This window comes from Leptodactylus fuscus, chromosome 1 (assembly GCF_031893055.1).
Source record: "Leptodactylus fuscus isolate aLepFus1 chromosome 1, aLepFus1.hap2, whole genome shotgun sequence".
NCBI lineage: Eukaryota > Metazoa > Chordata > Amphibia > Anura > Leptodactylidae > Leptodactylus > Leptodactylus fuscus.
Genome location: NC_134265.1, coordinates 284,908,056 through 284,920,952, shown reverse-complemented (window position 1 = coordinate 284,920,952; position 12,897 = coordinate 284,908,056). Strand labels below are relative to the sequence as shown.

At 42.7% G+C, this 12,897-nt stretch overlaps 1 protein-coding gene across 6 annotated transcripts in view; it reads left to right on the top strand.

Annotated features, from left to right (window-relative positions):
• Positions 1-12,897, top strand: part of FBXW7 (F-box and WD repeat domain containing 7) — a 127,817-nt gene that overhangs the window by 100,432 nt on the left and 14,488 nt on the right. For 4 of the 6 annotated variants that reach the window (XM_075288328.1, XM_075288319.1, XM_075288311.1 and 1 more), the window contains 3 exons: positions 3,760-3,842; positions 6,263-6,404; positions 12,652-12,786. In XM_075288328.1, the coding sequence (XP_075144429.1) occupies positions 3,760-3,842; positions 6,263-6,404; positions 12,652-12,786 (360 nt within the window). Of the gene's footprint in view, positions 1-1,766; positions 2,361-3,759; positions 3,843-6,262; positions 6,405-12,651; positions 12,787-12,897 lie in introns of those variants that run through there. The other 2 variants (XM_075288354.1, XM_075288346.1) reach the window with 2 other exon arrangements.

The following is a 12,897-nucleotide window of genomic DNA, read 5'->3' as shown; positions in this document are numbered from 1 at the left end:
CATGGTAAATCTATTATCCTGTGCCCTTCACCCCCAGACTTATACACATGGAGCAGGCTGCTAGGCTTGACGGATGGGGGTGAGGATATTTATGTACAGTTCTGGGGATCCAGAGGCCCCATGTGGGTGGCACGATCTGCTTTGAGATTTCTTAGATTGTTTTCTCTAAAGTATTTTGTTGGAAAGCACTGGAAAAGGTATCCCCATGATGACATTGGGTGTCAGCTGTGACCCAGCACTGGGGTAATGCTAGCTATACACATGGGGGTGGACTGGTGAAAGATGACAGGACTCATGTCATAGGTGCAGAGAAAAACTTTACCCTTTATGGGGGCACAATACATCCCCAGCAACAAACAGGAAAGGGGTCAGATTTCTGACTAAAGCTAGCCATATACCTCAGCTAGCCGCTATTCTTAGTATAACCCAGTACAGCCTCTGCTTTCCCCCATACTCATGCACACTCGGCTTAGCTGAGCATGCATGTGTTCTGAATATGGGGATACAGGAGTAAACGACTGATAACTCACCGCCAAATGTGTCCATAAGGATGGGCCTGACATACACTCCTCATACACACTACATGTCAGGAGACTTGTTAGTTTTTGTTTATTCATAATGTTACTTGAACGATCCTACAGGACACATGCAGCAGTACATGGCAGTCATAGAGGCAAAACCTGTGTGGCTTATAAAGGGGGCTCCAGATTGGGGAACCCATACCCCCTTGTAGGGTACTTCCATATATGACTTAGTAGGTCCTATAAAAAGGATTGGCTCTTCAGCCTAGTGAATAGTATGGTAGAACAGTTGGATTGCAATTGCATGGGCAAGTCCAAAATAGTTCAATATTTATCTCCCTGTTCTACATACATGTACATATGTGTATATAGGTGTATAACAGGTATATATAGTATATTTATCTCCCTGTTCTACATGTACATATGTGTATATAGGTGTATAACAGGTATATATAGTATATTTATCTCCCTGTTCTACATGTACATATGTGTATATAGGTGTATAACAGGTATATATAGTATATTTATCTCCCTGTTCTACATGTACATATGTGTATATAGGTGTATAACAGGTGTATATAGTAAATAGATGTGTATAGATGCATTGCAAGTAAATGGATATATGTAGATATATAACAGATAACTATAGATGTGTATAAATATACGGCACTATACATGCACATAGAGATATAGCTCTGCAATAGGTGGCCCTGCATACCGCTCTGGCCGTGTACATGCAGTGTGACAGCACCTGATAGCTGTATATATATACACACATGATGCCTGGGCGGGCTGGATACGAGATTCATCAGCGGAGGGGTCTAGTGAGGTGACTGCCCCTGTGACAAGTGATGGAGTGACGCCGCTCCCTTCTGCTTAGTAGTCTGGTGCCGTGCTGACTACAGGGGGGGAGGATGGCTTCTCCCGGGTGTCTGTGGGCCAGTCCTAGCTAGGAGTAGCCGCATTGGGAGCCGTGTGCGCGGTGTATACAGGGAGGGTGAGGTGGAATAGCCCCGGGCAGAGGGAAGGTGCAGCGGCCGCGGTCCCTCCCTCCGCTCTGTGCTGACAGGCTCCGTGATTCTCCATATAATTGATGTGTGGGCTGTAGAGCTAGAGCCCGGACTGCACCATTGCCGCACTTTGAATAGGGGAGGTGGGCTGGTCTGTGTGGTGAGCGGCGCTGTTAGGAATGAGTGCAGCTCTCGGGCCCCCCCCCCGTGCTTTGTCCCTGCTGGTACGAGCCACCCGTGTTGAGTCTCTGGAGTTGCTGTCAGCGGGGATAGTGGCTGTGTGTGCTGGGAAGCTGCTGCTCCAGCTAGTGCTGCCGTGTGGAGCCGCGAGCCGCCTGCGTCCCTCCTCTCCTGACGTGTCCGAGCATGTCCACAGCAGAGGCTGCGCTCACACACTCACCTGGATACGGGCTCTCCTCTACCCCAAGCATCGGGCGCCGCTGATCGGGATCTAGTACGGATACATAGCGCGGCGGCTCCTCCACCAGCGGGAAACATGGGCTTCTACGGCACTTTAAAAATGATCTTTTACAAAGTAAGTAGCGAGACGTGCCGCCCTGCTCGGAGGGGGAGAGCTAGTGGGGATGCAGAGTAAGGTGATTAGACAGAGCCCGCATCCTCCCCTCCTGCCTCTGCAGATGGCACACACACTGGCAGAGCTCGTCTAGCGTCTGCTCACCTTCATCTGCATCCCACTTACCCGGGACGGATCCGAATACATGAGCTGCATTTTGGGAACTGTGTCTTGGTAACCATGCCCTCTGCGGCGTTACAGTATTGTAAACTTCCAGGATGGGAGCGATTCTCCAGCTATTTGCCCACCAGTCTGGTAAGCTTCCTCCTGCCAAGGTTATGTGCATTGTGCCCCCTGATCACACACTGGTCACTCCTGTCTTTCATGTGTCCACCCTTCCCTGTGCTAGTAGAATGACCCCTGAGATGCTGGCTGCTCCGCACTCTGCATGGGCAGTGCCTCTCCTTGGCACCATCCAGACATCCGCTATGGCTATAAGATGCCTATCATATAGGACTTGAGAAGTTTCAGTCCACAGGTTTGGTTATCCTCCCGGACAAGGTTATCCGGCAGCAGAGCATGGTGCTGAATGTTAATCCAGTACTATAGTAGCCATGGAGTTGTAACTTTACAGGACAGTTTGCTTTATGGCGTTGTAAATTCATATGTCATACTCCAGATGTCTGGTATATCATACCTTGTCTAGTCTCCTGTACCAATCTGGCACCTCCACACTTGACTTACTGGACGTTACCTTGAATCCTGGCATCTGCCCTTGCTCCTGTGGATTGTATGTTCGCCATGGCCGGCTGGTGTGCAGGTGGATCACGTATATTGTTTGCTTGTCCTTCTCATTAAAGATCTAAGTCCTGTTTTTGTGATCACGTAAGATTGTAGGTCTCTGGAGTTGTTCAGAACAAATCTATATTTTAATGACTTGCAGCATTAATTACATTGGAGACTTCACAGAGACCGAGACGGATTTATCCCACTCGGGTAGATGAGCCAGAAGTAACCAGCTCATTTCTAAATTGAGATGAAAGATGCGGCTTCCTCATTGTAAAATCCGGCTTTTCATCTGTGGCAGAAGAACCACATGTTGGCAGAGCATGGTTAAACATGAGTCCTCACAGCGGTCTCATTATGGCAGGTCACAGTCATGGAAATGGCGGGCTGCCCAGTATTGTATTTTTCGTGTTCTCTCATTTGATATGTAAATGGTCAGTCACTTGGAAGTCGCTGAGATTCCTTCTCTGTACTTTGTGTGCTTATAGGACTGAGGAACATGACAGTAATTTGTGTTACTCATAGACCATTGTCTGGGTGAGAAAAAGCAACAGGTTCGCTGATCATAGATGGTTGTTACAACAATAGTCGGTAGAGGGACTTGTGTAGCTGCTTCCCATCAAATGATCCTAGAGCCGCCTCCTGGCAGAATAATGTCATTTTGCTGTATAGGAATTATTTAGGGAACTTTTTCCTCCTGTATCTCAATCTCCTGTCATAATATTTTACAGTGAATGTTTTGCTGTCGGGGGTTTGTTATTGGGTTCAATAAAAATACAGAGATGGCTAGAAATCCACCTGAATGAATTAGCGTTTTGTTTTCCATTTTCTCGTTTGACACCTCATTTGTTACACAAGGCTTTGATACATTGTTTCCACTTTTGTTTTATGCAATTTTTTTTTTTTTTTTTGTTCTTTTTGATTTTAGATGAAGAGAAAGTTGGACCATGGATCCGAGGTCCGTTCTTTCTCTTTGGGAAAGAAACCCTGCAAAGGCTCCGAGTACACAAGGTAATTTAAGTTCAATAATAGCTGCTTTGGTCATGACTGGAGTGTACATCGTGTCTCGCCAGCTGCTGAGCTGCTTCTTTAATTTGGACACAGCTTTGCTTTCATTCCTGCTCCAGAGGGTCGTCTCTACTCGTGAATAACAGCAGATTAATTGGGGGCTCTGTAGAAAATCCAAGTTTGGGAGATTGAAGCAATGCCATTACTGTGGAGGGGAATCACAACATCGAGCGCTCTATTCAATACTGCTGCCATCCTCACATTATATTAAAAAATGATACATGTCTAAACACTTACATTCTGTTCTATATTTTTGGCATTTTGCTCAGCGTTTTACATAAGCCATTGTGCTACAGTACCTTACTATAATAAAATACTGCAGAAAGCTCTTTTCATTCGTTATGGCCACATGGAAGATATTACTTTACAAACAACTATATTATCTGTTTGTTGATCTTAAATGAATTACAGCCAAATGTGAATCCGTGTCTGAGTACTGTAGAAGTGAGGTCCACACGTGCCAATGCTCCCTAGAACCTCTGAAGATTCTCCCTATTTTTTGAGATGAAATTCCATATTCTATATCCCTCCAATATATTACTATAAACCTTATGTTCGCCTTAAGCCCCTTTTATGTCTCGTCTGAAAAATCAGCTTTTTTTTTTCTTTCTAATATAAGATCCCCAATGCCTTCACAGTCAACCTGAGGGTTTTAACTCCTTTCACCCCTTGTTATGAATAGCCACCCATTCCATTCTGTTGAGGCGTGCCCCATTGCCACTCTTCATATATCTAGTTCTATTGAAGTTTTTCCGTTTACTTTCAATAATGTTAACATTTTTTCCAACTTCCCATATGTCCTAAGAATGAGCCTGAAGTTACTTTGAAGTTTTTTTTTCCAATAGCGTTTCCCCAGTATACCAGTTTCAATTGGGCCTTTCCATATGTCCTAAAAATGAGCCTGAGGGTCTATTGAAGCTTTCTCAGTGTCTTGTGTAGACCTTGGGTGCAGTAAGGAGTTACCATATGTGCTAGGAATGAGCCTGAGGTGCCAGTGAAGCTTTCTTCATGTCCTAACAGTAAGTCTGATATATATAAGCCCCTGGAGCAGCAGCTAGCACTGTAATACAGAGACATGTATCCTTTGATGCATTTTGCCTTGCCTGCTTCCTACTGTCACACTGGCACTTCAGTCGTCCTCTCCAGTCACGGGTAATCGCTTCACTCTGAGATTTGCATGACCTCACAGTTCCCTACAGTGGCAAGTTCCAACACAATCGCATACATGGTTCATTTAACCGTCAGAATGCCAGTGGTGTTACACAAGCAGCTGGATGTATACATAGTCCACAAGCACTCCCTTCCTTCACAACTGCCCTTATATCTTCCCATGACTTGATTTTTTTGTTATGTCTCACATCCACTTAGTGTTTTTTTTTATTCTAAATGAAACTCTCCATAATTTTCAGCGCGCAGCCTTATTTATGGGCTTACAAGAATGTGACCACTCGATACCCCCAGAGGAACAATCCGTTTAGCATAATTCATTAAAGCTTTCACACTGCGATTAAAAGCAGAAGTCTTTTATCTGAATCTTAGTAGACCCCAGAGGATTCCTCTGCTCTGAAAGGTGGCGAAACACAAAGCTATTATTGTCATAAAAGCTTTACGTATGAAAATGTCAGAAGGGATTCCCTGCCTTTAAGAGCTTCTACTAGTCCTAATCACGGGAAAATGGAAAGACCACCGGGACTTCATGGAGGGAGAATCACGATGCAAAGTCATGTAAACATCCGTTCTTTGGAATGATCTATAAGGCTTGCCATATGTGGTTATAATGTCTACACCCTTTAATGAACGGCCCAGCAGCTCGCAGAAATAAACTTGAGAGTCATTAAGTGAATTAGCTGTACCATTAACCCCTTTGGAGTGTGCAGCAGGTTAGACTATAATCTGTGACTCTGAAGGGCAGAGTGTTAACTTAGTGAGGGGTAGAGTACATGCCCAGTGGGAATGTTGGCTATAAATGTACGTGCCTGAGAAATTGATTACATGCTTGACTAGCGTGACATCCTCGCCCAATGCCCCCCACTTTGAGTGACAACCTGAACTGCCGGTATCAAGGCTGCTTTTTCTCGCTGTGGCCAGTAAATGTGTGTAAATGAAATTCATAAACCACACAGCAGAATGTATGGAAAATGGAAATACTTGATGCAAATAAACACCCTGCTATATTCACATCAATGTAGCTAATAAAGATGAGACAAAACGTGTTGTACACTTGTAAGATGTTAGATATGTTTCTAAGTATTAATCTTATATGCCTTCATATACCATAGGAGCTTGTTTGTTTTATGGCAAGGAATATTTTATTTAGTGTGTCAAATTTTACTCTGGTTCTTACTCCTTTATTTTCTCTATAGTACAACAGGTCTTGTGCCATGTACAGCTACGCCTACAACATTTGGTGACTTACGGGCAGCAAATGGGCAAGGTCAGCAACGACGTCGAATTACATCAGTGCAGCCACCCTCAGGCCTTCAAGAATGGCTGAAAATGTTCCAGGTATATATGTATTTTTTTTCCTCACTTTTAATTGTCGGACTTCAGTGTCCGCTTGTATTGCTGTTCAGGTCATGGTGACTTATTCTTCCTGATTGTTAGCGCAAAACCTGGAGTACTGTGAAGTATAGGACTTTTCCATTACACTCATACCAAATAGTTTTTGGTCAACTGTATTTGAGCTAGATTTGTTATATAGTGGCAACTTATACTGTAGCACTGTAGAGGGATTGTGAGCTTCGGCGTGGGAGTGAGGCCAAACTGAGTGATAATCTGAATTACAGATTAACATAATAGTATGTTTTTGGAGCGTGGAGGAATCTGGAGCACCAGAGGAAAGTCACCCGAAAGTGCGAAGACAATAAGCTCCATGTGGATGATACCTTTGGTTGGATTGTGGTGAAATAAGTTATATTTTACTTACTTACTACAGTGCTAGATTTTATGCGGATTAATAGGTTTCGGCATTGACCTTCTTGTATTATTCACAGCAAAGATGAGAAGTAAGTTGTAGACTTTACCCTTCCTGCTCCTAACTTTTTGAGTGTGTGCACTGAGCCTGTAAGGGGTTAAAGGCCTCTTTGTTCTTGCTGCAGGTTCCCTTCATTTTCAGCCTCACTAGTTTCTATGTCCATAATGTGAACTGGCCAGGCAGTCTCCTTTTGTAAACTGAATGAAAGCAAACATCTCTGTAATCCTGACAGAGTATACATTCAGAAGGTCACAGCGAAAATTCTTACTAAAGAGATAATGTTTGTTATGGCAGGGAAGCTTTTAGACCATGCGGTCTGTATATGCTCTCTGATCGGTTGTGTTAGGTTGCTATAAGCGTGCAGAGTTGCTGTAACAGTCCCCCCCTCCACCATAGTCAGTGTGATCGGGTCCCAATGATGGGAAACATTTGGTGAGCAAGACCACCAAATGGTAGATTGCCACAACCTGCCCTGGGAGGCCAGTCTACAGCTTGAAGGCAAATGCTGAGATAAGTAAGGGAATGGCGTCATCCAGGAGGTTTCCAGTCATGTTACAATTAAGGATGTATTCTTTTATCTATGTTAATTGTTTCCCTCCTGGGAAAATAAGAACCTTTCATGATTGGAAAAGCAAATGGGAAGCTATGATGGAGATGAATGGTTTAGTAGTTTATCAAGTCTCAACATGTTATCTAAAAGGAGGGATGTGCAGGTAATTATCCAAGGCATCTGGGCGACGTGCCAGGTGCTCCTCCATTCTATCCGGTCGCCAAGCGCCCTCCACCAAAATACTACTGTTTTTATTTGCATGATTTGTCCTTAACAGTTACTCTGCATATAAAAGGCCTAGCTTATCTTTCTTCCCCACTCCCACACCCTCTAGCTGTAATTGCTGCTTCCCATTCATTCAGGTCATTTGGTGGCGCTCTGGTATGCAAATGTACATTACAGCAGATAATCAACCCCAGCATTTCAGGATTAAGGGGGCATTCATGTTCCAAACTGGGACACCGTTCCCATGAAAAATACAGTAACCAAAAGCAGTCCTATTGTTCTGATGATTATGGAGTGCAGAATATATCCAGGCTGTCACAGCCCAACTATAGCCGAGGAGGGCGACTGCTGTAACATCTTCTGACAAGGCAAATCCACTACAAATACCAGTTAGCGGGATACAATGAAAGTGTTTAGAGCTTGTGAGTCTGGAGACTAGGACTTCACATTGTACGACATGGGAATGAGTAGATGAGAATACAAATGTATGCTTGGAGCAATCCTTTATACAGTCCTGACTAGTTCACGACTAGGCAAACTATTTCCACACACATTGTTGTTTGCTTCTTGTGATGGTCTTTGTTGCCCACATTGCATTATGTAGTGATGTGATTGTACATATGGCGGTACTCAGTGTTAACTAGTATGACAAGAATAAACCAGTGCTCCCTCCTGATACATTAATGTTATTTTGCATCCATTGTGGCATCTTGGACTTTTTACTTTATGGAGTCTTGTTCTTATCTGACCCCTGAGGAAGACATGGCCTGTAGCCATACACATCTTCTCCTCACTGACCAGGGCTTATTCTCTACCACTTGTTGTTTTGTGACTTTTTGGGCTCTTTTTGGATTACCAGTTGTCATGTTCAGCGTGGGCATAGTAGTGAAGGACTGTTATATTTGCATTATTCTTAGGGCTCCTTTTTTTTTTTTTTTTTGGGGGGGGGGGGGAATACTTTATTTGTGTGTATACATGCTTGTCCTTTACTATTTTGTATTCCCTTTTGGGGTTTCTATTTCCTTAGTGAGCATGTGTCTATATAGTTCTACATTTTTTTATTTTATTTTTTCTTTAGTGCGGGTTGTATAGAGGGACATGGGGGATGATTGTAGCAGATTCCAGCCTTTTTTTCCCCCTCTGCCCCACCTTTATATTTTGATTCCAAATCATTAGGGACTATTTTTAATCTATTTGTGCTTTCTAGATGTAATCTCTAATAAAGCCTTACTATTTTGGGGTATATATTTGGGATTTCCGATCCAGGATTATGTCACTTTTTGCTTTGAGCAGTTATGTTAGTGCTGTCTATTGGACGCCACCCATCGTTTCCATATACAGATATGACTTAAAGAAACCCCATTGATAGGATGCAGAATGATTCACCAGAATAGCACTTAGAGATTGCTATTGGACAACTTGGTTCAGTAAGTAGAGGTTTGGTTTCCAACATGCCACAGAACTGCACCTAGCCCAGCTGACCTCATATTCTTGGGTATATATTCGCTTCATTTTGAGTTTGTATTTGCATAACAGAATGAACCTTTCCTATGGTCCAACCATTGAGTAAATGTGGAACATTACCAAGTATTAATCGGTGTGTCTATTAGTTGTTCTGTGCAGAGTCCACACTTATTGAGCTGCCTTTATGTTCTGTAAATACAAGCCTGCTTCTTACTAGTGATGTCTGGCCAAATAGTTCTCTATCTAGTTCTGTGCCTTTATTTTAGTATGTCACAATTCAGGTTCTGGTCTATATTAGATCCTATTCACATTACATTGGGCACTACATTCAGCATGCACCAAGGTATAGCACCACATATATACACACACACCACAGACCTATGAAACTGTATGGCTTTACAGCTGGATACATAACTTTTGTCACTGTACACTACCTAAATGTATGCCAAGTACACTAATCCCAACAACCACCACCTCTGTCAGAGGACCACCCCTTACTCAGACCACATTTTCTGTGATAGATTTTCAGTTTTTCTTATTAGCCAACTTCTTTGAGAAGATCACCCCATAAGACCATTTTTTCTGTAGTTGTGGGTGGATGTCTCAAACAGGTTTCACTATATGCATGTCCAAAGCACTTACCCCTGTGGTCTGTTCAAGTTACTATTTTAGACTGTGCGGTCCCCCCGATATATCTGACACACACAACACATTGGTGCACTTTAGCTGTGTGTGATGGGGATTCCTTATGGGGTCTCTTTAGGCCCTGCATTATACAAGACAGTTTACGGCTTGTTAAACTCCCATACTATACAGATGTTAAATGTCTAATCCTGCTGATATTTAGTAGGACTAGCTGACCATCTAATGTGTGATGGGGTGTCCCGACTTACTCCCAGATGTAGGGGAACAAAAGCACTGAGCTGTGGAGATGAAACACCACCTGAGTAGTCTGGCAGCAGCTTATTTCTGTCTCCCCATTCAGGAAGGAATAGATATTAGACAAATGAAGCGTCAGCCATCTTAGATGTATGGCTACCTTAAAGGGAGTCTGTCAGCACTACTTTCTACCCCTCAGCAGTAGTGAACTATTTAGTAACCTATAGTTCAATTTCTGGACATTATTTTTTATCGACAGTCTGTTACATTGTCCTATCCTAATAAAATAGTTGTTGTTAAAGCTGTTGATCCTGTTAAATCTAGGATCTATGTGACCCAGTCAGCTTGTATATTTTATGGGCTACATTTGAAGGATATGATAATGTCATTAAATGGATGTCATGTTCTAGTCATCCCTTACATTTACTATTGTGTAACATTTCTATATGTTACTGGCTTGTGACTCGTACCATACCTCTCTAAAGTAAAATAAGGTCATGAATATTAAAGGATTATTTTAGATTGTAATAGTAGTTACCAGCCATCTTCTAGTGTCCGAACCCTGCTACCATCACTAGACCAGGGGCGCTCATAGGCTCTGCCTGTTTTGTAGTGGGCAGTGCTATGACTACTCTCCATGTATCACTATTGACTGGTATGTTCATAATATTTACTCACATATTTAGTATTCTTTATAATTGTTCATATATATTGTGCTATAAAGAGAGTCTATCAAAGCCTTTCCCACCATTAACCCCAGGTAATGGTCAGTAACACATTAACAAACAAATCTTTATAGACTTGGAGAGAGGTGCAGTTACTGAGAAAACAAACTTTAATCCAATATGTAAATGAGTTTGTCTGCGCCCAGTTGGCGGTCCCAATCACAGCAAGTGCTATCCTCTGTATCAATCTCCTCTGCCCATAAGGAGCAGGTTGAAGAGTCTGCAAATGCGCCATTCCATGATTTCACAGAGCTTGTGCAATATTTCATTGCAGAGGGGATTGACGTCAGACAGCCCTGAAGACTCATATCCAGGCAGGGTTAACTTAGGATTGCTTGAACATTTGATGTGATTGGGGCACTTGTGCACTCATTTGTACATCAGATTAAAATGAATCTTCTCTGTTATTATATATTGCTTCATATTCCACAAAGGTGGCCTTATACAGTGTGAACAAGCCATGATAATCTCATACGATTAGCGCTAATTCTAGGACTACACCTTTACTTGCTATGCAGCCAGGTGGCACCATATAGTGGCTCCCTCCAGGCCCTGCTCCTGGCACTGTACTGACAGACTCCCTATAGCACACACAGGCCTTTGTCTTTGCCCATAGTCCTTGAAGTTTCAGTAACAGGTGAGGCTGCACATGGGTTGTTTACTACTAATATCTTTTAGGTTGATATTTGGTAAAGTTCACACATCCTTGTAGGGGGTGCCACACTTTCATTATAAAGCTTTAAATGGTTTTCATTTCCTAAGCTGCTCTTATTACAAAACCAATAAAAAGGCTTCCAAGAAGCTCTGATTTATTTTTCACTTTATTGTTTGCCTTTATGAAGAAATACTTCTGGGACCCTTTTGACAATAAAGTGGCCTCTGGGGCAATCTATTGACTTTCAATGTTTATTATTAGGTGTGTGTTGTAAATGGCACAGGTTGCGAAATTCAGAAGGCAGAAACTCATTAAAACCTATGTCTATATCTGCTTTAGTATACCAGCTTCTAAGCAAATCAGTTGGGTTGGTCCTATATACAGATGCTTCTCGTAGGGCAGTAGTTGCATTTGGCTGATTCTGGATGGACCTTACACCACCTAGCTCCAGCTCTTTGTATCATTTTATAGTCTCTAGTCCCCACTGTTACCGATCTGTAAGTGCTGTTTGTTTTGGTGCTTCATGTTATTTACTGTCAGGAGGGTTGTATCAGGCAGGTACGGGGTGTGATTCTGACTCTGGCTTGGATTCGGGCTCATTACTACACTCCTTGCCTGCTCCTACTAGTCACTGCCCACCTGACCGTACAGAGCCTAAGTAGTATAACAGATGCCAAAACGATCTGCACTTATTGCTCAGGTATGGTAGGAGTTAGAGAACAAAATTCACTCTATGCTGGAATCAGTAAAACAGATGCTACGGTAAGAACTGCCATTGATGGAAATGATGAAAGGTCCTCTTTAATACTTCTTGAAAGAGGTTATCCAGACAGGAATCTTAAAAATAAGAAAGTTATTCTCTTCTCACTAATGCCCAGTTACACTCTTTGTCACCTCTCAGGGACAAATCTACAGTTACCCTTCAGCACTACTACTTAGTAGATGGCATACAGGTTGTCTAGTCCATTGTACACAATGAAGAGGTTCGAGCACCTTCTATTCATACAGCTGATCAGTGTGGGTGCTAAGAGACACCCATCAATCTAATATTGTTGGCCTATCCATGCTGGATTTAAGCACGGTCCCTTTATACTAGCATCACTATGAGGATTTATCATGTTGTGTAAGACCATGACTTGTAAAGCTCTTGTATAGGGGGGATACTCTAACCAAAATGTTCCTTATTGTATTGCTTTGTTTTCAGTGTTTGTTTGGCTTAGTTTTGTATTCTTCAGAGACCAGATAATGAGTAATATATACGTATTGTTATTATTCCACAGAGCTGGAGTGGACCAGAAAAGCTTCTGGCTCTAGATGAGCTCATCGACAGTTGTGAACCCACCCAAGTCAAGCATATGATGCAAGTTATTGAACCTCAGTTTCAACGGGACTTTATTTCTTTACTGCCTAAAGAGGTGAGATATGCCATCTGTAAGAGGGCACTGCCAGCTGTCTACATACATAGTGGTGTCCTTAATGCCCCTTTCACTGCTACTGTGTTAAGTACATTGCATACAATCACTTGG